The following is a 24,040-nucleotide window of genomic DNA, read 5'->3' as shown; positions in this document are numbered from 1 at the left end:
TGACCAAGCCCATGGATCCCTTTTACACCCCAAAGTGATTGATCAGATCTCCTGTGTGCTCTAATGGAAACATGGTTGACATTTTTTTATAACCCGCTTTGCTACAGCCAGCATGTAAGAGTGGAATCATTTTACTCTTTGTATGAGTCTAGATACCAATAACCTTAGCTCATAAGGTGATCTGGACCTTCTTTTTATAATAGTCATGCTGTTTTTCACTCTGGTAGCGTACTTGCAATCTATGGTACTTTTTTAATGCTGCACAGTGGGATAGTGCCTATTATTTGCTTGGGGAGACTACTCCAGAGGTTACTGCTTAGAAGGTGAAAGCACATCACTTAGCACAATGATAGGAACACATACAAACTGACAGGGCAAAACTGAGCAGATAAATCTGTAGGAAGTTGTTCCAATATTTAGTTTTCTTCCTTCTTACCCACAGTCTAAATACGTGCTTTGTTTGTTGGTGTGAAATTTTTCAGTTTTTCTTTTATCCCTTCACATACATCGGTCATTGTTTTATCTCCCACTTAAATAATATCATGGCAGACAAATCTAATTTCAGAAGTTGACTCTTTCCTTGAAAATTCCATGTCAATCACTGTTACTTTTGTCAGGGCTCTCTCCAGCCTGTCTGTAGTTTGTTGCTAATGTAGGACCTGAAGCTGGATGCCACGTATGCAGCTGGAGCAGAAATCAGTAGACCTCTGATGAGCCAGGCTGGCTGTTGTGAAGCTCAGCAGCTCCACTGTCCTACTTCTGTGGCTAGTGGTGTTTCAGATTTGTAGCACTCAGCCTGATGACTACAGCCACCTCTAGCTCTCTTCCAGCTTTATTGCTTTGTGAGTTTCTTTCCCCACCTGGATGCCTCCCACTCCATCTGCCTTTCCTCAACTACAGTAGCATGCATCTTTCCAAGAGCAGTTTTGTTTCTTCCAGCTCCCCCTGCCCTCCCCCTCCCCCCTATTCTTCTCAGTGTGATGGGGACATTTCTGGTGGTGAGGAGTGGGTGTATGAGAGGCGACAGCAGTGAAAAAAACAGGGAGGCAGAAGCTTTGAGCTGCACCTTTACTGAACCTCTTGCTCTGCTGAACGTGAAAACCCAGCAGCTCCCAGCTGAGTGGGTGACAACTGCAGTCAAGCGAGCTGCCTTCTCCTGCTCCTCTGCAAGGAGGCTGTAACCACTCTGCTTTCTCTACCAGTTTCTCTGCTGCCATCTGCACTTTTCTCACTGTGAGAGCAGGCTGTGGCAATGATCTCCGCCTAGAGTGTGCTTTGGAGGTGTCTCTCTCCAGTAGAGAGAGCCTAGAGCAACTGTGCTGCTGGATTAGGTCCCTCTGGTAAGTGCCTAAAGCCCAGTAGGGCAAATCCCACATAGCTGAATTATGTGGCATTGTTTAAGAACATTTGCTGTAACACTGTTAGATTATGGTGAAGACTTTATCTGTGCCACTTTTGAAACATAACGAGCCCGTTCTCTCTCCCCCTCCAGACGCATGGTCGCCTCTCCCTCTAGAACTTTTCATTACTGGAAAATTTGTTTATGGCTGTGTTAGTTCAGTATGGTTTCATATTCTCTGTCTTCTGTGTCTAACAAAATAAAACTGTCAGGATGAATTATTGTGACACTAACTACTTTAATACCTTTCACTGAATCCTCTGTGTGCTGAGACACAGCTTCATGTTCTTTCTTTAACACCTGTACATAGCTTGTCTCCAGAGCTTGGCTAACACCCAGTCTTGGATGAGAAGACCTACTGTCTGACCCACTGCAGTCTTGCCATCCCTCTAGGTAGCAAGGATATCAGACAGGAGCTCTAGACAAGGCTGGAACTGTTTGAAGGCTTAGGATCCTTCCCTGGCATATGTGCAAAATTAGTTGGCTTGCATGGCAGCTGGGAAGCTCCAGGTATTCCCCTCATCCCTGAGGAAGGGGGTGAGAGGAGAAGAAGAGGAGGAGCTTGTGCTTGGTCTCTTGTTGGCTGTACTTTACTTTGGTAGAGGGAGTGAGATTTTAGTTTTGAGAAACTGCACTTCTGAATTTTGTCAGAATTATTTTCGTAGGCTGTGTGGCTGTTAGCAGGCATTTCCTATTCTTTTTGACATGAAGAGTGTAATTAACCCTTGTTGTCACAGGACCCACTTTGAGAAAATCGGTATAACTTTAAATAAACCCCTGTGGAGAAAGAGAACTTCTTGTATCTCAGCTGGAGCAGTAGATGGTTTGGCTCCCAGCAGCTTAAAGGTGGGCAGGACCAAGTGCCTTTATTTCTAGAAGCTGTATTACTTGAGTTAAAATGAAGAGAACTACTCTTGCCCTGTACCATCGGGGGAGGAGACGGGGGCACAGATTACACTGGCCTGATTACACTGACCAACAGAAAAGTAAGCCAAACACGATTTAGCTGAGAATACATTCCCATAGAAGACTGATTTCTCTCTTCCCATTTTAGCTAACAATCAGCATTACGCTGGCAAGTTGGCATTAGTTTGCCACTGCACAGAGGGAGAAATCTTGAGTGTTGTGAAGGCCCTTTAAAATATTGGAGTAGAAAGATGCCAGCAAAACTGAGCAACTAATTACACTTTATGGAGTTTATTGTGCCTTCAAATAGTCATGTGTTACTGCCAATAAAAATAATGGGAATTAAGTGCATACACTGATGAAAGAATATACATGAATAGTTTATATTTCAGTCTATTGAAATAACAGACCTCTAATTTTTCTCACTGACTGAAAATAGGAGCTATAAAGACAAGATTTTTTTTTTTATATTAATACTGTGAGCACATCTGTGAATTTTATTATCAAGCAAATCACCATAGAGAATGACAGCTTCTACATTTTAGTAACTGGCAATATTCTGCTTTATTTTTTTGCCTTAAGATAGAATAAAATTGTAATTAACAATGTTTAACTGACCTAAACATCACTGTAAAATGTGTACTGTTAAATAAAAATGTGATACACTTTATGGTGTATAGAAGCAGGGGCTTTTTAAAGCCCTGAGACTCTATTTTAAGAAATTTTGTGAGTATGTCTTGCATAGAAAGTATTTTTAAAATATGTAACACCTAAGGATGCATACAGGACTAAACCTTTCAAACTCTTCCAGAAAGAATGATACTAATGCTTAATTTTTTCAAAGGACAAGAGCGTTAGTTCTAGTTTGTAAGGTGATAACATCGACTTGTTTTTCAGGTTGTTGCAATCAAGTTCAGTGCATTTATTACTTGACATGTTTCATTTTCCCGACTGAACCCAGCTTTTCCTCCTGTGTCTTTGGTTCTGAACTATACTAACATCATTAGCTAAAAAAGGAGTAGATGTCTTTCTGTATTGAAAACTTGCATGGCACAGAGCTGATAGTTGGGATATAATGAATCTGAGCTATATTTCATTATTCTTCAGAAGAGAATAAAAGAATTTGATTTCACCATATTACAGAGGTGGTAGAGCTGGCTTCTTATTTTTACTACAATAATATAAACAAGAACTAATGAGTGAAATTTAAACATGCTGATATAAAGCTGGGGTACAGAAGATCAGCCTTTGCTGTTTTATGTTGCAGTATAATAGAAAAGAATTGGTTTCATTGCAGCCACACAGTAAAGCCCTTTGTTTGTCATTTCAGATTATTGCTTTCAACTACCAGAAAGGAAAATATTTCAGCCTTTCTTTTAGTACTAGTAAGCCACAGTAGCCTTTCCATCCCTTTGGCTCGTTCTGTTCAAGATAAGAAAACTATGGAAGAAACTGTTAACATAGATCATTACCAGGGATTCCTCACCTGGTTTAAACCTGGTCAAATTGGAATAATTCTCTCCGTGGTGGTTTCCATACATTTTGTCATTAAATTATTGTAGGTTTATGACGCATTATATTTCTTTCCTTGAACAACCTGTGCTTATTTTTTCTGACATCCCACCCCCCTGCCCTCCATCTTTCAGATCATTCCATCCCACCACATCAAAAGAAAACCCAACCTGGTAGTGATTAACCTCATATCTGGATTTTCTAGAGGAGGCACAACAACATTAACTCATCCTTTCAACAGAAACCTTGACTGAGGCAATAATTCTGTGCCAGTTTTGTTGACCAAGACGCACAGAGAATGAAGTTACTCAAAGCTGAAATTGTATGTTCCTTAATGTGTTTTGGGTACCAAGGTCATCTGCAGCCTTTGTTCTTTGCATTATCATTTGGAGCCACCTGCAGGCAGAGAGTGTAATTCTAGCAAAAAGGAAATGATTTTTGCCACATGCTATTTGGGAGGCTGCTGTGATTGTGAACAAGCACAAAAATAAAAACTTTTTTCATGATCCTATGTTTCTGCATAAATGTGGGGGTTTTAAAATACGTTTTGCTCTCTGCTTATCTAGGCATGGACCAAATATCTCTATCACTAGAGGAAAACACTGCAAAAGAGACTGTGATCTGTGAGAGTAAAGTCTGCTCACACAGGTGAGTGAGAACTGAGAGGAATATGAAGCTGGAAAATCACTGCAATGACACACAGGATATGGTTGGATGGACACATAGGGGCATAAGTACTCAAAAAAAGAGAGGGAGGGTAGAAAGCAATGGATGACATAGGGGACCAGGAGAAGACAAATTTAAATAGGTAATTTGGCATGCTTAGCATGTCTGGTAGAAAACAAAAAATAATAAAAGTTAAAAAGGTGGAGAAGTACAGTACAACAGACTGAGATGACTTGGCATCCACTTGAATAAGGGCAATCTTTATTTTACTTGCTGCAAGTATGAGAAAAGGGAAAGATATCTCCAGTTACTTCTGAATGCCAGCTGGGGACCTCAGCTGGACTTCAGAGTTCAGTTCCTTCATTTGACAGTAATGATGCTGGCAACTTTGCTCATTTCATGCTGTGAGGATTCAAAATTGCTAGAAACCACTGAGGTTATAAAAAGCTTTCCATATTTACAACCTTTTTTAATTTTGTTTTGACCACCCATGTTGGTCAGTGTCCCCTTACAACCTTGGGAAGATTGCAGGTGAGTGTGTGAAATAACATTAACTCTAATGAAGAGTCAGACCACTTCAGTGAAATATAACATTATGCATGAATTAATTTCCTATCAGTGAACTTAAGTGTTTATCCATCACATTTTCTATCTACTTCCCGGTCTCATTAAGTTTCCTGAGGGGCAGTGTATCAAGTGCCTTTGTAAAATACATTTGCATTATCTACTAAACTTCTTTTCATTGAATCTTTTGGTAAGTCAAACTAAAAGAGCCACTTACAGATTTACATCTTCTTTAGCTAAGGTTTACTAATTCTTTGTAACACTCTACATTTGCTTCTCCAAGAGTAACATATATCAGGACACCTGGCCATTTTCCTCATAAACCCATGCAGGAAATTATCTTCTCCTTCTTTTCTACTAGATATTCAGATGATAAAGATGATCTTTTTCTCAGAATTGAATTTTCCTCAGGTAGTGGAATTCACCCAGGAGTAATTTGTTTTAACCATCTGTCCCACTTCCCTTAGTGGTGACTCATCCTTAGCTTCCCCATGGTTAGCCCATCTATTACAGGCTGTAAAATAGCCTAGGTTTCTCTCTGTGTGCATATAATTGGCTGCCATACTATTTATTGTAGCTTGTCTTTCATGTCACCGACTGTCATTTTTAATGTATGAAATTGGAAAATTTCATGGGAAACTGCTTACAGTTCTGTGGAGAAAGAAAAGGATGGAATGTCAAAGGAAGGGGAGATACAAGACAAATTGCATAGAGTGGACTGTGACTAGCAAATAAACAAGCCAGGAAGTAAGGCAGAGTGAGTGGACAGCATTGATGAGGCTCCCAAACTGCTCAGAGATCAAACAGCACTTGATGCCAGGTTCTCATTTTTCAGCAGGGAAGCCTCTGGGGCAAAAAACAATGGGAATAGGAGCAAAACAGTGCTTTTCAGTAGAACAGGAGATAATTTGTGGTCTGGTGTCCTTTCTGCAAGGTGTCCGAGGTGATCACTGTGACCAAAAGTCTTTGTTAAAAAGGTTTTATTCAAGAGACACCCCTACTGGCGACATTTTCCACAGATTAATTCTGCTCTCTGATGCTGTGTTTTCATCCAGTTTTGTTGGCTTAGTTTACTCTGAATTTACACTGAGATAGCTGAGGAAAGCACATGATGATGCAGAAACCACAAGTAGTCACGTGAGGAGATTTAATTTCACAGCAGCCACAAAAGTTTAATGAGCCTGAGTTTCTCTTGTGAAGCGATTCATCAGTGTTAGCCTTCATCTTGGCAGGGGCTGTCCATCAGCATGTGCTGCTCACAACAGGAGAACATGGCTTTCTAGTAGAATCTCTAACAGTGGACAGATGTAAGTAGAAGTTAATGATGTTAAGGTTATTGATGTTGTAGAAGACCCTAAATGCTCAAGGTTAGTGTTCTACTCAAATAGGCAGGGACACAGCCTCCTCTTTGGCAGGCCACAATATCAAAGAGACCAAGTGGACATCAGTGGTAGAAGAAGACAAAGGTGTAGTTAAAAACAAGGTGAACTGAGCCTGTTTGTAATATATGTATTATATCCCTTCAATATTCAGACTTCATATGTCCTTGTTTCTTGTTTTATAAATCTCCTAGCTAGAGGAACCAGCTGTGACACACTGAAGCTCAATGACATAATGGGAAGATGAGTGGCGAACTCAAGGCAAAGAACAATCTGATGTTCTCTCAGCAATCCAAGAGAACTATGCCCTTCTTTATAAATTGCCTGACATGCCAAATGAAATATAATGCTCACAGATGTAAAGTAATACTCCACAAAAAAAGAAACACAAGCAGAAAATGAGTAGAATTGAGCTACGACAGAAGGACTTTAAACAAGACCTTGAAGAGATGATGGTACTTGCTTAGAAAATGATCTGAAAATAAGGGAAAGCAATTTGAAAACACAAGAATCAGAATACAAAAACTACACAGTGAAATTTGATTAAATACTAAGAATGCTCTATGTCACTGGCTCAGCCACTGTGACTCAAAATAGCAAGCAAACAAGAGGGCAAAATTTTGTTGCTGACTTATACACTGTTAAGGTCTAGCAGGCTGCTAGAGGCAGTTGACTCAGGAGAGAATTTATATACCCCTAGAAGCTCTGTTTGGGTGGGAAAAAATATTTGGTGAATTTGATTTACCCATGCAGTTAGCACAAGAGGTTCTTGCCTTCTCATTAGCAGCCTCAGACTGTGAAATCTCAAGTGGAGACTCACCCTTTGGCCTCTTTCTTGCCCCAGTGCTTGCATCTTATAGTACCAGAGTTTCATTTCAGCTCTAGGACACCACTGGCTCAGTGCAGCTGTGAGTGGCATCTGTCATCACAGAGTGGGGAGAAGGATGAAGAGCTGCACCACAATCAAAATTCAGAACAAGCACTGAAGTGATATGTGATCCCTGCAGGATTATAAAATCTCTTTGATTTCACTTGTCCTGGCTTTCTACCTGTGTAACTCAGTTGAACCTACAAAGACTTTCATAAAGCCAAGCCACCTCCTCCCTCAATCCTAGCATCTTTTGCTGTGACGACCTGTTTTCTTGTTTCACAAACCAGATGGTTTCCATGCAGATCACCGTCTTTGGCTGGGTAGAACAAGGTGAACATGTGATCACTGGTACTTCACTCTCCTTTTTACAAGAACCCTGCCTAGATCATCATGAGAATTTGTATTCTTTTTACCCATTTAAGCCATTTTAAAGTTAGGTCTCTGTCAAATCTCTTCTTGTAGTCAATAGAGTTTAACACTCCCAGAGTCAGTCATTCCATCCTGTGGCTTAATATAGATAACTCTTCACATTATCTGTGAGGGGAACCCAGACAACTAACTTAAGCTAGATGCCTAGTTTTTAAAAGATTGATGTTAAGATTACCCTGGGCTGAGGAATCTAGTGGCAAATAGGATTGCTTTGCAGTGGTCTGATCTGTACCCTTCCTGGACTGAGAGAGGTAATCTCAAAATCCTTCTAAGTAACGAAGGCATTTCTCTTCCCAGCCTTGCATAATTCAATTTACAAGTAACAGAAATCATCTTTAGATAGAGGGATATGTGGCTGCTGCTAGTGGATCCATGTTTTAATGTGGAATGTCTATACTAACATGAACTAGATTGGGGAATTAACATTATTTTACCTGATGGGGTCATTAAAAATTAAATACCATGTGGCATAGTGGGACAATCTTAAATTCAACTCAGATTAATCCTTTTTGTTTTAGTAAAACAGAGCAGAGAGTAACTTTTTCATAATACCGTATTGTAATATTGTCATATAGGCTAGCAGTTACTGTACTTCAGGGCCAGTGTCTTGACCATTGTGATTATTTAATCCTTTATTCCACAGTAATTTTCTGTATAAAACTAAATTAGGTCTTGTGAATGTTAACTTCAAGAGTAACAGAGTAAAGCTGAGGAAATGAGGAGTTAAAATCATGCAGAAGTTCACATCAGACTCATCAGACAATGCGAATTCTGGATTTCATATTGAAAGAAGTAGGATAAAAATCCTTGTAATTTGTCTTCAGATTTGCAAATTAGCGTTTGGGCAATCAAATTTTGTGAAGTCCCTCTTTTCTCACAATAGGGTAAAAACATATGACTGTGGAGAAAGAATCGCTGGCTGGTTCTCTGTGTTTCTTGGTCGTCCGTGTCGCTTGATAAGACAAAGTTCAGATATGGAAAACAGGTCACATCAGAAAAATACAAAAGGTATGTTGTCATTCTTAATAGTTGTCATTCTTAATAGTTGTGATTCTTCACTTAGCAAACATCAGGCTCCTAGGCTTCATACTGTGTATATAACTACCCTGATAAAGGGTGAAAGAGTCATCCAATATTAACCTAGCAGGTTTCAAAGAGTACATTTAAACCTAAACTGTGTTTATGGTGCCCTTCTACTTCTTACATTTGGTGGAAAATATACAGATATGCCAGTCTGGGTTGGGTTTTTTTATCATTATATCCATGATTTTCCTGGAAACTCAATGATCATTTTGAAAAATGAGCATGAAAAATCTATAAATAAAGAATTTATCCTTAGACTAAATTTCATTATAAAAAGGATCAAATTGAAAGAGCATTGAAAATCCATATATATTTCTCTTATAAATTATTTTACAAATTTAGTAAAATCTCAGCTCTATCTCAGTTTCTAAATGCATGGCATCATTATCATTTAGAGGTTTAAAGGGATTCTTGGAATATTTCCTTAGTGTCTGGAGCTCGGTGAATAATTTTTTAATGAGAATTAATAAGAGGTCAAAGGAAAGATGAGGTGAAATTACTAATATTATCTTCCTGATTTTTAACGATCATTTTACAATGTTGGACTGATTGTTTTAGGTCTGGCATCTGCTGCAAGCATCTCCCTCTCTCTTGTGAATGAAGCACAATACCTCCTGATAAATGTAGCAAGCATTTTGCAGCTGAAAGAACATATTTCTGCAAGGTAAGATCCTTCTGTCTCCAAATGTTTCTCAGTCGTTTTGGATTCCAGAATCTTACCATAAGATGCCAATATAACTGTTTTATCTTGAAATTTAGAGATAGTTAACTTTTCAATGTTCAACAAAAATACAGGTACTAAATTGCTATAATTACTCATTCCTGTATGACTTCTGAAAATTTGGATGAAATGGTTGAACATAATATTTCTACCAATTATCTTTGGGGAAACTTAAACAAAATTCTGTCAAATGTTTTGGTGGCAGGAGATTATTGGGAACCAGCCAGCTTCTGTTTGTGGGGGAACAAGGATAATTAGGTTTTCTCAAGATAAATAATCTGGCAGCTGAAAATACAAAATCTTGCTACTTCCTGAACTACTTCTTTCCTACGGGAAGAATTAAGATTTAGAGCAAACAGTCACAAGAGAACTATTTAAAAACAACTTTGCAGGACTGGATTAATTTAATTTCTTATTTAAATTTGACTTTACTTGTGCAAAAGTGGGAGTTAGAAAAAGCAGATTAAACACTGAGCCGGCCCACAGTTCAAAGATACGGCACCCATTACCAACTAAATTTTCATATGCTGACAATAAAAAGTTGTTGTTTCTTGACTATAACTAGGACATGCTCAAATTCCACAGAAAATCTGCCCTCAAGGCCTCCATCATAGCTGTGCATCCCACAGCCCTGGCACTTGTCTCTGAGCCCACTTTTCCTATCTCAGCAAAATTTCCTACCTCTGTTTGGAGTCATCTCTCCTCTTAGTCAAACATGACCCCTGCATTGAAATTCCTGTTTTGACTAGAGGAGGAAAATATATATATATATATATATCTGTAGGAGGATATTTATATAGCTTCAGCATTTAAAACCACTGACTGAATGAAGCATCGCTTCAGGCCACTGGAGCTTGCATTGCCTGAGGGTTTTCTTTCTTTAGAAGAAGACCGCTGAGCAATTTTAGGATATCGTGGCAGTGCTCTTCTGCAAAAAGTGCATGGGAAAGGTTTAAATCAGTCCATCTCATCCATTTTGACTACTCTTTCTCAGTGATAGTTAATGCCTTCTTTTTGGTTTCATCTTCCCAGGAGAACAACACTTTCAGGCATCCTTTACTCAGGCTGGGCCTTTCTATGGAGAGACTCAGTGAGGAACCCTCCAGGCATGGGATCTGGGCACAAAGAAGAGCAAGGCACCAGAGGGAGAATCAAGTGAGGATGGAGAACAGGGAACTTTGGCAAAACATGTCAGATAATCCACCGATTTTATGCCTAACATCTTGTAGTACAACTAGTCTTGTAATCTTCTTTTCCTCAAAAGAAATTCCAAAAGTGGCTGGAGCTGCCGTGGTGCCCAAGAAGCATCTTGCTTTGCACTCTGCAGCACAAGTTGGAAAACTCCTCCGTATTTTGCCATGCAGTGCTTTGGCAGAGTGCTGCAGAAATTACTTCAGCATAAAGTTATACATAGATAATACATCCTCATTCTGCACTGCTCCTAAATCAGTGTATGAACTTTCCAAACACTGAACTGTGCAATGTATTTTCAAGAATCTGCACATATGGGTCTTTTAAAAATGTTTTTCCTTTTTAGAAAGTAATATTTAGCTTCTTTGTATGTGGGCTTGGTTTTTTTTAACAGAAACCTGCTAAAATTTATAAAGCAATTTGAACCTTCAATCAAGTTTTAGTAGTTTCTCTTTGTATCTTCCGTAAGTAAAAATTAATCTTCCAGTTTGCACTTGGCTCTTGAGAGATGTTCTGAAACAGAAAAAGCAATGTAATTAAAAATTAGAATGTCACATACTGTTGGAGAGCTACATGTACATGGAGATATCTGTCTCTCTGATGTTGCTGTTACAGGTCAACTCCATGAAAATCCCCACAGCCTGGCCTTACGTTTGAATGTTCTTGTCAGAAATATGCCTCCCCTGAAGATGCAAATGTTTATTTCAAAATTTGCCTGTTAAATATATGTAATGTGTTCTACACTGCAGGGCCCACTACTGGGAAAAATCCAAAGTACCTAGCCTGGCTTGGGCACATTACACTGATTTTCACAACAGATCTCTGTTGAGATTTGCAGGGTGAAGGTGCCTGCCACTCCATCCAACCAATGCATGTTTTGAAGGAGAGGAAATAATGGGAATTTACTCAGATACATGCTGCCGAGTAATTAGAAGCAGTTCTGAGGGCTGGGGATTGGTGCAGAAGAGATGAGGTATTTTGGAGGTGAGCCTGAGCTGGCTGGAGGCAGAGAGACTAGGAGTAGGAGGATTGCAATCTTTGAGGATCAGCAGCAAGGGATAAAACAGTAGAAACTTGAAATAGTTTTCAGTAGCAAGCTCAGGATGATGCAGGCCCAGCTTTAAGGCTGCTGGGGCTTTTGATGCCCCCACAGTCATCGGCTAGGGTGGCAAGCACTCATATGTCACAAAATGCCTTCAGAACTAGGGGCTACAGAGCACCCAAGCTCCAAGAGCCCACAGCAAATCTAGGAAGCACAACAGTGCCACTGATCTTGTTCATGACAAGCTGCTATTTTCATCCTTGTCTGTTTGAGCATCAGCACAGTCTGCACCTTCTGTTGGCTCCCATCTCCTGTGATCATGATGAATTGAGTCTCAGCCAGGGGATCACTTGTGGGATCTCAAGGGAAAACCTGTAGCCCTTTAGCTTCCCATCCCACTTTCTACCCCCAGGGTGCTGGAGCCCTTGTGAACAGCAAAGGCTTGTGTGGTGTGACTGAAAGTCTGCACAGGCAGTTTATCCTTAAGCACATTTGTCTGCTAAAGAAGATCATCCAGGTTATTTTAAATAAAACCAGACTCTTTTTCACCTCACAGAGTTCTTCTGCCAAGTCTGCGTGATGTGAACGGTTTTCCCTCTGCTTTGGTTTTGTATGGTTTTCCCCATTTTAATTAAAACACATTTTAAACTGTATGTCTTTAATTTTTGAAATACTTTTTTTTTTTGGTTTTCCAGGACAGAAACTTCTGTCTTCACTACTTACCCATGTTTCTGCCTGTGCTGTAGGGTGTCATATCTCCAACTTGTCAGAGCACAGCTAACGGAATATCAAAAATTATGTCCATAATAGTTAATGAAGAAAGAAATGCTCTTCCCCAATAACTATACTGCTGAGAGAACTATCTTGCAAATTTTACAGCTGTCTTTTTTTTTTTTTTTTTCTGGTACTGCTTGAGCTCTTTTTTAAAAGAAGAGTAAAGAATGACAATTCAAAGGTGCAGCCAGATTTCTGATATTTGTATGCAGTCTGCTGCTCTGTCTGCCTCATATATGTTCTCTGCACTGACACAAATCTACACTCTGACAGTTCAAATGCTTGTAAAGAGGTGGAGATATTGCCACATGGAGATTAATTCTTTTCAAAACACCTATCATTTGGTGCAATCTGCTGGATCCCAAAGGCAAATAATAATAATATGAGGAATACATCCTCTCATAAAATGCCTTTACTGGTCTTTTTCACCTTCAGCATCTGCTCTTTTTGTCCCTTTTGCCATTGCAGCATGTGCAGAATAAGTTTCTATTTGCCTTCTGCTTAGAAGTATTTAATGAGTCAGACAATTGCCAGCTCAGAAGATCTTTTCATTTGCTACCATTAGCCTTACAGATGACAAGTAATAAGGAATTTTCTCATATGCATTGTTCACATTCACCTGTCTACACACTTGCATAGCTGCAGTTCCATGTTACACCTCTGAACAAGCCACCTAGACAACTACAAATCATAGTTAAAGAATTATAAATTATAGTTAAATACTTTTGTGCCATTTTCATAGCTTTTGCAATAAAACTTGGTCTGCGTTATTCTGGAGAAACATTTGCTGAATTATATTAGCCACTAGATTCTTACAGCACAAACATCTAGTGCAGAATGAGTTAATAAACCTTTTTTTTTATTTTTCTCTGTCAACTTCATGAGACAGATTGGAAGAGCCACTGGAAATAGAGGAATTAATCCGACGTTTCCGTGCCAACCTTGTCATCAGTGCACCAGAGTCCTTTGAAGAAGAAGAATGGGCTGAAATTTCAATAGGTGCTCTGCAATTCCAGGTGTGAACTCATCTCTCTTGTCCTAGTCCCAGTATATCACAAAGTATTTTGACCCCTACAGACAGAACAATTTTTGCAAGACTTTGATTAGAACACGGGCAGCACAGTTTGTGCAGATGAAATTCATGAAGTGTTTAAAAAAAACAAAAAAAAATTAAAAAAAAAAACAACATGCTGTGGCCTGTGCCAAACATATTGTAATAGAATTGAAAGGTTTTGACATATTTCTCCACACTTTTTTTTTAAAAAATTTCATAATTCATAAAATTTCGCACCTCTATCCAACTGAGCAGAATAAGAATCCCTGTTCTGAGGCAGAGTTTGCAGTAAATATTTAGCCAGCACATCATAAGAGAATACTGGTTGCTCTTAAGCGTAATAGTCCAAATATAACCAGATTACTGCACATCAAGCAACTGATTGCCAAAACACTGGACAGTAATACTAAGGAGCAATCACTGTCTGTTGCCCTCTGGTGTATACATTTTGTCTTCATTCAAGACACATTTCTAAGCTTAGCTTGATAGGAGTTTTTGTATGTTCTGCTTCATATCATATCTAACAACATAATGTGCTTTGTACTGTAAGGAAAATGCTGAAGATTCAGACTTTGTTAGCAAATACATTCTTTTGAGAAAAGCTTCAACACAGGATCCATGATGAAGCTACACGTGAAACCTAAGGGAATGATACACACATGTATTACATGTTGTATTGGATTTTTCTGGTCCTTAGATGTGAAATATGTATTTGAAAATACATTGCCTGGGATGTGAAAGTGGATTATTCATTGTTTCGTCAGGGATGATAATGAAGATGTAAATAACAGAAGTGCTAAGGCCAAATCTAGAAGCTGTGATAAACATCATTCCTATTCCTGGTCAGCATACTGTAAGAGACAGAGAGGTCATTTTTTCAGTAAGGCTGGAAAATATGACATATCTGCTCTCTCCTTATGTTTACTTTGATCAGTAAGCTGTAGTATGAATTACAGAAATTTGAGGGAAAATTTCTTTAGGTAGGAGATGAGGAACAAAAAGGACAAAACCCTTGGTATGTAGCTTGTTGGAGGCTGAAATTGCACTAGGGAACTCATCTCAGGATCCTGTTGTGGAAGATACTGTAAAACTGCAAAACAAAAGGCATTTCTGTCTCTGGCATTGAAATACTTTAGGAATTCAAACCAAAAATAGAAAGGCTTATGCAATTTGTATTGTCTTCTTCAGTCTCTGCTAGGTCTTTATTCAGATACTGATGTAGTAACAGTAGAAATTATGTTAATGGTGCTTGATGCCGGTAAAATGGTAGAAGAACATGTTGAACAGAGCAAAGCAGGGAAAATATTTTCTTCTCTGTCTTGCTTTCTTGTTCTTTTAATAAAATATTAAAGCTGTGGAAAAACATCTTCTGAAAAAGCTGAACCAAATGTATGGGTTTGATGATTACATTGAAGACTTATACAAGCAGTTCTAGATGTATCTCAAAAAAATGGAGTATCACTTCAGATCAGCATATAAAAATGTTTTCAGCATAAAGTTTAATTATTTGCCCTATTTGAAATTTACAGCACAGTTTGCAAAAGTAGAATGTGTATATGTGTATATTGGGATACTGCAGGAACAGTTTGTTTCTATAACGTACAGCTTTGCTAAAGTTAGGGATGCAATATTAAGTGAAACTGCAATAAATATGTCCTGCTTATTCATTGTAATGCTTTAAGAAGAAACTTGTTACAGGGTTTTTTCCCCTAAAAACACATCCTAGTTCAAACAACAATTAACTTCAAGATCCATGCTCTGTATTGCATATAATGTTACACTAGAGGATCTCATTGTTCCCTCTCATTATGTAAACTTTTGAAAATTCACATTTTGTATTCTGATTATCTGCAAGTGCCATGCCTATAAAGAAAGATATTGTGCCTTTCAGCTGCACTGAAACAATGTAAAACAAACCCAGGAAAATCCTCCTTGGGTTAAATCCTGAGGCGCTGGCTCAATTTTGTGTTCAGTTCTCCTTTGGCAAAGTAGCCCTGCCAGCCTGTCGATGAAATGAAGCCTCCAGGAAATACAAACATGTAAATGTTTGGTATTACACAGATTCTGTCTCTGGGAAAGTTTTCCTTAAAAAAAGAAAATTAAAAAATTAATTAAAAATTCATTAAGACCTTTTCAAATAGACCCTTTGAAAACGTGCCTACCACAGTAGGTGAACGGGCCTGACCTCTTACGTAACGAAAGCGTAGGAGAGCACAGGAAAGTTACGTGAAAGGTATGTGTTTATCATATTATGCTGGTCAGAAGCTTGTACTGTTCTGTGTTGTACTACTTTGATATACAGCTATGAACCTTCCTTAACTAAAATTTCAGGTTGTGGGTCCATGTAGCAGATGTCAAATAATCTGCATTGATCAACAGTCTGGGGAACGAAACAAAGAATTTCTGCAGTCTCTGTCTGCTGCCAGAGGTAGAAAGGTCAGTACAGTACTCCCAAATAGCTGTACATACAGAGGTACTGGCTTTATTGCATGCATAGTGAAATATCTATTGAGAGAATATTCACGATTAAGTTGTTATGGTGATACTTACCATTTGTTTTCTCAGTAAAAAGAGGATTCACTTACAACCCAGATATGACAGGGTTTATTTCTGTAAAATGCTCAACATGTTTTCTGTTCAGAAATTTACTATTAGTAAGCATTATTTTTTACTGTGCTTGCTTTTATTCAATATATATTGCTTTATAATGCGTTTATTCTGGTCTTGAAAAACACAAGCTGAAGCACTGATGTCATTCAAGAAGAGAAATCTGCAGAAAAATCAGAAAGTGTTTGAAAGGATACATTCAGCTCATAAGGCTAAACTTTATTCTTTCTGCGAGAAACTACTTAGCAGGAAAAACAAGAGAAGAAGTGAATATAGTCAAAGCAGAGTAACTGATTAGCAAGTGACTGGAGAATAAGTGTGAAATACAGGCACTGATTTGGAGTCCTGCTCTTTAAGGTTGTATTGCTTCTTGGAATTGAGAGTTCTCAGATGATGGCTAGACCTTTCTACATCCCCAAAGCTTCACAAATCTCCTCATAAGTATTTATTTAGCTGAAAATCCTTACTCAAAATTCATTGCCTCCTGTTTGTTAAGCTCCTGTTGTAAAAGGTCATTAGCCAGTCAGGGCTCAGAAGCTTTGCCAATGCCAACCAAACACCAGAGACTGGGCACAGCACAGGGGCAGAGCAATAACAAATAGGTCAAAAATCATTCACCCAAACAGTGCACAAATAAGTTACAATTACTGTTCTTTGTTTGGAAAAAAAATAATAGATTGGTTTGTCTCAGTGACTCATTAAGCAAACAAAGAGCTACATTTTCAATGGATGTTATCCTTGGTGAATAGCTCTGCCAGCTCCGTCTCAGAGCCAGCCTGGTGCGGGCTGAGACAGGGGAGAGGCAAGCAGGCAGGGGCCAGCTGTCCAGGCACAGCCTCCCGCTGACCTGAGATGACTCGGGTTGCACAGCAGGCCCTGGCATCCAGATCTCCAGAGCACACGTGCCTTTGTGCAGTTTGCTCCTGGCCATGGTCATGGTGGGTAGCCTGAGGACAAGAGCCCTCTCCAGGTAATGGTGAGCCACAGCTGGAATCTGTGACACTGGAGCACGTTCTGACAGTTGGCAGGGATGCTGCCCAGCTGCCACATGGAGCGCAGTAGAGGTTTTACTGGATTGTGACTTGAATCCTCCACAGAGGGACAGCACTCTGTGTTCAGGGACCATCTCAAATGGCAACAAAACTTTATGCAAGACACATATTCTAAGAAGAAGCAAATAATCCTGTGCATGTTTCCTGCAGCAAAGATAAGCTTCTCTTTCATTCTGATTAACTCATGCAGATTTCTTGCGACAAGCACTCTGAGAACCAAGTCGTTCAAACTGAACTAAGGCAGAGAGAGCACTCCAGCCTCTTGAGAACAACCTGGCACCAGATAAAAGACACATGGCAAGGCGAGGCACTGCACAGCACAGTGCTGCTATTCACAGAGGGGGAGAGCTCTGCTTCCCTCAGCCGCACAACAAAATTCATGCTGCAAAGAATGGGGCCTTCAGCATTTTTTATTTTTCCCAGCCTTCAGCACTGCTGGCAGATGGAATCTTGTGAGCGTGCCCTGCTCTGCATAAGGCCAAGTCCTCTGAGTTAGCTTGATAGCTGAAAGAGGTAGTTTGAACTGGTAGTTGGCCTGAACTGGTCTGAAAAGACCTCAGAGCCCATCCTTCCTTCAAGTCATCTGTGGAGTGATGGTCACCAGCTGGTTACCAGTGATTAGCACTCAAGGACTATGTCATCCTCAGTGTACTAAGCAGACCTAGCAGAGGACATTGATCCAGACCTTCACAGTTCATGGTGGGGAGAGAGGAGGAGTTCATGTGACTGTGTTAAACTGCAGAGCTAATCCTTCAGTGACTCATGTCTCTAGCACGCGCTTCTCTGTTAAGAAGGCATCGAGTAGACTTCATTTTCTTTTTTTACCAGATACAGATCCAGTGAAGGAATTTAGCAGTGTTTGTTCTCAGCTGTCAACAATGTGATCCTAACTACAAAAAACAAATGCAGCCAAATAAGATTTATTTCCTAGTACAAAGGGAACTGATATTTTTGAAAGGCTGTTGTAATTGCTCGGTTTCCAAAACATTGAAGATACTGCACATATGAATGGATAGCAATATCCTGAACACTTAACAAGAAAGACATGTCAGTATTTACCGTTTTGGTTTGGTTTTCCAGGAACACTAACCTGGAAAAAATATATCAAACTTTATCAAACCGGTAGTTCAAATGACAGCACTGCCAATGAATTTCAATAATGAGCTAAATAAAGTAAGGCTTTTAAGAAGTGGTTTGATATTTATTTCTGAAATAATATTTTCCTCCATCCCTCTTAGACTCTTGAGAACTTGCTGCTCCCGGTTGAAAGGTTGAGGCTTTCCATAGAGGGACTGCAGCTGGAAGTCAGAACCAGCTACTGTAATTAGACACACAAGCAATGTGCATGTTTCCTGGTAAATGTACAGCACAGTGCTGACACCTAGCCAGCTACTTTTTGTGAAAGCTTTTATCACAATGTTTGAAATAAAACCCAAACACCTCTACAAAGCAAACTTGAGCTCCGTTGCCATCAGTTCTGAAGAAACACTCATTAAGGATTCCTTCTGTAATTTTTGACTGAAAAGGAAAAATGAGCTCTCCTTCTGTGACAGAGCCCTCTCTGTTACTGCAGGAGATGGCAAAAGACTAGATAACTAAATTAAGCAAGTAGCATAAAAATAGCCAGTTGCTGTTTCATGTGTTTCACCTGATGCAAACCACACACAGAAGGGAGAGAACTGAATTCTTGCCCACCCCCTGTGCTCCGTGCACACAGTTTAACGCTGCCAGCAGCAGAAGCCCTGCGGATAGATCTGCAGCACTGCTGCAAACCGGGGCTCGCTGGCAAGGCAGCAAAGGGAATTGCATTAGCAGTCCACACCAGCATAAATGTATGGATAGCAGTACATCAAGAGAAATCCATTAGGTTTGCACATGCCCTCATGCACTAGAATGCTTGTGGTTTTTTTCCTGTGGGCTGTTGATCCTCCTTTATGTATCTCATTATGCCTTGGGAGAGCCTCTTTCTCTGCAGACTTAGGCGCCATGCCTTTGGATCGCTTGCTGAAATGTTAGCAAGGATAGCAAATGACTTCCCTTATCTGATGCATCATTATCATCATTTTCATAGTAATGCAGGGCTTTTACACTATGCAGTGCTTTTCATCCAAAGATCTGGAACATTTGCAAACAGCGATTGTAATTATTAGATCTCTGAAATAATACGGTTCTCTCTTCTCACCGGTGGCTGAACTGGAAAATGCATTTATTTAAGGCAGAGCAAAGGAAATGCAGTTCTCAGGAAAACATTCTGCTGCCCAGATATTTTTCAACAGAGCAAGTTGAGGGGGGTTGACAGGAAGTTAAAAGTTTCCCTTTCTTTCCAGTATGAAAAATCATTTTGTTGAAAGTGAGTACTTCCACTCTCCTATTTTGTAAGGCTTTACTAATAAGTTTTGGTGAATCTAGAGCTAGTAAAACATCCCGACATTAAAAATAATGTATATTCTGCTCTAATAACTGCATCTCCCAAATCTGTGTATGGGACAGAGGTTGTGTTGCTGTATAAATAAAATGAGCAGATGTGAACAGGTAAATTTATCTACTGGGAGAAGGCAGCTGAGAACCACAACCAAGAGCAAAATACAGAACTCATCCATCCAGAGTTCAGTTTTAGCATGCAGTATCACTTACGTGCTTGTTACACATTCTGGCAGAGCATTTTCCCTACCAATTGCTAGTCTGAATTATCTGATTGTTTAGGAGCTGTAGCTTGAAGGCATCTCAGCCTTTGTCAGATGTAGCACCTCAGGTTTCTATGTTGCAGGAGACACTGTGCCCAGAGTATTTCTCTGTCAGTGAATATCTAAGCAGTGCATACTACTGTTGATCCAGTAATTGTACTAGAAACAACATGCAAGAATGACAGCATTTTATAGTTCCTCCTTTAAGTGAGTGTGATGACTATCATATGATTCACTGTTGGCAAGAATAAGTACATTTTACCTGTTTCTCCCAGCAGTGAACCGTTGTGCTTTTTACTAATCAAGAAGCCTTACATTTTTGTCCCTGTGAGGTTTAAGAGTGATAGGAAGAGCCCCTACTGCCATCAGAAGTCTGAGCAGATAAAGACACAGAACTCACAGCCCAGCACTCCTTGCCAAGTTCTTGGTGTGTTCTGGGGAGTTTATGTGCAGAATAAAATGCCCTTGAAGTTGGGAAAAGGTAGCAACAGCAGAGAGAGATTATGCAGTTCATTGGAATAACTCTGCAGGCTGTAATCTCTGTGTCTGAAAGTCTCATTTTTCAGAAGAAGAATGGCCAATTTCTACATTTTATCTTTCTCTTGGAACAGAGAAATGGCAGGATGCACAGCTTCTGGGGTTATTTGGGGCAGTGGGATTGCTATTATGAGGATTTGCTGAGTCAATATTTGTAATTACTGAAAAAAATAAGGAAATGTACTTAAAAGATATTAAATCCACTTCTTGTAATCACAAGCTAAATTTTGGTCTTAAGAACATTCACAGAAGAAAGAGGTCAGGAATTCCAAGCAGGTATTAGTATTAAAATATGTATACTATCAGTATACTGTCACCTTGAAAACTCCTTAAGCAGTTTCAGCACTGAAATAAATACAGGACTTTTGATGCCAAATCAGAGTAGGGAAATACAGAGGACCAGTATTAAAATACTATTTAAGAACTCGTGAAGATAAGACGTATTCACACATGCCTTTTCTTAAATAATTCTGAATGGTTTAAAGTGCTTTAAGAAAAATATTCTTGCAGTGAACAATCTGCCCAGATTTTTTTCAGTCTTAAGATAAATCAAGATGTCAATACAGTAAATATAAACTTCTCAATAATCAAATAAATACATTTACATGGATGAGTTATAAAATTCCTTCATACATGAAATGTGGTGTAGGATGGACCAATATTCATTTTACAATGTTTGTAGAGAAACCACAGCTTGTCAACAGATAAGAGAAAAGCAAGAGTGGAAAAGTAATATTATGTACTTTAATACTTCAAAGAAACAGTTACTAACTTAGCATTTGATTTGTTGATCCAACAGTCACTGTGCTAGAGGATTGGGGTCTTACTCTGCTGCAGTTGTTCCTCAGCATTAAATACTAGAACACTGACCAAAAGGATCTAACCTGTGTCCACCAGTGTTGACACCATTACAGTCACAGATATCCAAAAGGTGTCATTAATAGGATAGGCCTGATCAGGTTCAACTCCTTCCCCATATATGTGAAATGCCAGTGAGATGTGAAATGAAGGAATAGCAGAAGTAGCCAAAAATGTTATGCTTGGGAACTGTTTTTCTTTTTAATATTTATGTTTACAAGTGAAACAGAAAGACCCAAGTTCAGAGTCTGAGGCCGTGTGTGGATACATCTCTGCTTTACAGCATCTCTCTTACTTGGGAGTAGGTCTCAGCCTTTACCTCTCACTAATTCTTCACAGACTAAAAGCTGTTTCGTGTTACCTCGTGTTACTGCATCTTTATTTAATCATACAGTGCAAGAGGAGGAGAAAACATCCTGCCTATATATTCAGTCTGACAAATATTCTCCATCAAAGTCAGCTTACACTATATTTTTTAGTTTGTTGCAATTCCTTTTAACTTATCTAATTCTAATTCTCCCAGTTTCAGGATCATCAATATGAACAATGACAGTAAATGTAATCAGGAAATTGAGAAGAACAGAGTTTTGGTTTTTATTAATTTCATTTCCTTCTTTATTAATTTTACACCTAAGAGTGACTGGTACATTTTGGCTGTAACCTACCAAAATGAAGTACTTTTTATTGAAACCTGTTATTAAGCCAAAGAAGATTAGTATTGGTTTTCCAAGGTCCTCAGTTTGAGGAGAAAGACATTCTCAAGTCTACAAATCAATTATCCATTCAGCATGGTCTTCAGCATTCCTTTATTTCTTGCTTTACATATTTCTTTAATTAATTATTCTCTAATCATTTGGAAAATATTATTATGAGATTTCAAGACTGTTTCTTGCATATTTCTAGATTCTCCACTGCTGGAAAACAAAACAACAAAAACACACCATTGTCTTACTGTGACATGTCCAGATCACACTCCACTGTCCCCGGCTACAACTGTAATGCTCAGCATGCTTAAAATCAAGACCATACATGAGAGTGCAGACACTCTCAGTTTTCCAGTGCCTCCAAGGGTTGTATGGTCAGTGGGTGAAGTGGTTATTCTGTTCCTCTTTATTTTTCTGTATCACAAGGACACATACCTAAGTATTTCTAATATTTTTGTCAGATGGCTTCACAGGTAATAACAGACAGGTGGTAATCCTAATTAAAAAAAAAAAATTCTCTAAAATATTCATAAAAATAAATGAAGGGAAATCCACAAAGGCTAGACGAAGTTCTGTTACCAAAGTGAATAATTCATGGTAGAAGGTGCAATGCTTTTCCTCACTGTTCAAACATACATGCATTCTCGTGCTGCCTAGCCTTTCTCTGTGATAATGCATTAGCAATATTTGTCAAGAAGCCAGAACAATCACTAAATGACAAGACTGTAAGGGAGTGTAAATTACATCTATGATACTATGGAACTCATGATGAAATACTATGTTATTCATCCACTTCCTTAAGGTATTCTTCTTGAATAGCATGGAGTTATTTTTTGTTTACTAGTCTATTATAGTTAATTAGTTTTAAATGTTCTTAATTACAAGGAGGTAGTACATACCTCCTTACTCTTAAAGCAGCATTGTTTTTCTAAACATATCTGGGTTGTGAGATCCTCTATAGATCTGATTACTTTAACATGATTTGTGTCTCAATAAATATTTTGCTTTTTTCAGACTAACTTTGGCATATACCTGATGAACCAGCCCTTGTGCTCATCCTTGCCAGGTATTTTATCAGTCGGCTCTCAAGTACTTCCAGTGCTGAAGGAGAATACAGAAATTCAGCCCCCAACATCCAGTGAGGAAAAATGTTCAGGGTAGATTCTCTGGTGGAGACAAGATTCCTATGCAACTGCAGGGAAAAGTCAGTTATTCAAAAAGAAAGAAAAAAAGCTTCCACTTATTTGCCTGTGGTTTATGTCTTCATTTTCTATTTGCTGTAAATGTTATCAGATGGCAGAACCCTTGATAATTACAGCTCACCTACGTGTTTTTGCTTGTGATTAGGGCAGAAGCCATAACTCTGTTTTGCTCAATTGCTTCAGGATGCAGCAGGTTTGATCAAGTTTTACTGGCGGATAACTCCCAAAACAAGGCAAACATCCTTGTCAGAAACCCACATCTCAATGAAGGAAAGTAAGCACAACAATACGCCACTTCCTTATGTTGCTTTCTTTAAACCACAGCTGGGAGAGAGGATGAAGAACATATTTTAGTAACACTGTGGGTGGGAAGGGAGCAGTGGGAGAGCAGCATGAGAGCAGCAGTCCGTTCAAGCTTTTCAAAAATGAGACTGAATGTGATGTGTAGACAGTCTGAAAGCACTGCAGAAGAGGCAAGTTACTGGGAAATCTGTCTCCCCCTCTACAGAAGTGCGTGAGGACGCCAAAAAGGTACAAAGATCAATGAAGATTCAGCATGGTGTTTGCAAAGCATATTCCCTGTGAAGTAATTTCATCCATTTGTTCTCAGCTTCCTTCATTTTCATTTGCTGCTTTTCCATCTGTTTTATTTTTTGTGATGCCTTCCCACACACTTGTTTCCTTACATATTTGTGGATGTGGACACATTTTTTCTAATTAGAGACTTTTCAGCTAATGCAGTCACATTTTCTATACAAACTCTGTTCATCCTCAGTGGTATCTAATGGCAAGGTGTCAAAAAGGG

The 24,040-nt window shown here is 39.1% G+C and overlaps 1 protein-coding gene across 1 annotated transcript in view; it reads left to right on the top strand.

The window, feature by feature from the left end:
- MOCOS (molybdenum cofactor sulfurase) overlaps positions 1–23,194 on the top strand; it is a gene marked incomplete at its 5' end in the record, with an annotated part of 36,373 nt that extends 13,179 nt beyond the window's left edge. The window contains 6 exons of the mRNA XM_008947271.1: positions 4,384–4,465; positions 8,610–8,734; positions 9,368–9,473; positions 13,427–13,553; positions 15,923–16,027; positions 23,048–23,194. Of these exons, the coding sequence (XP_008945519.1) occupies positions 4,384–4,465; positions 8,610–8,734; positions 9,368–9,473; positions 13,427–13,553; positions 15,923–16,027; positions 23,048–23,194 (692 nt within the window). The remainder of the gene's footprint in view (positions 1–4,383; positions 4,466–8,609; positions 8,735–9,367; positions 9,474–13,426; positions 13,554–15,922; positions 16,028–23,047) is intronic.
- Between the last annotated feature and the right edge of the window lie 846 nt (positions 23,195–24,040).

Source organism: Merops nubicus, unplaced genomic scaffold (assembly GCF_000691845.1).
Source record: "Merops nubicus isolate BGI_N331 unplaced genomic scaffold, ASM69184v1 scaffold16559, whole genome shotgun sequence".
Lineage (NCBI taxonomy): Eukaryota > Metazoa > Chordata > Aves > Coraciiformes > Meropidae > Merops > Merops nubicus.
The sequence above is the reverse complement of the archived record's forward strand: the minus strand, read 5'-3'. Positions and strand labels throughout refer to the sequence as shown.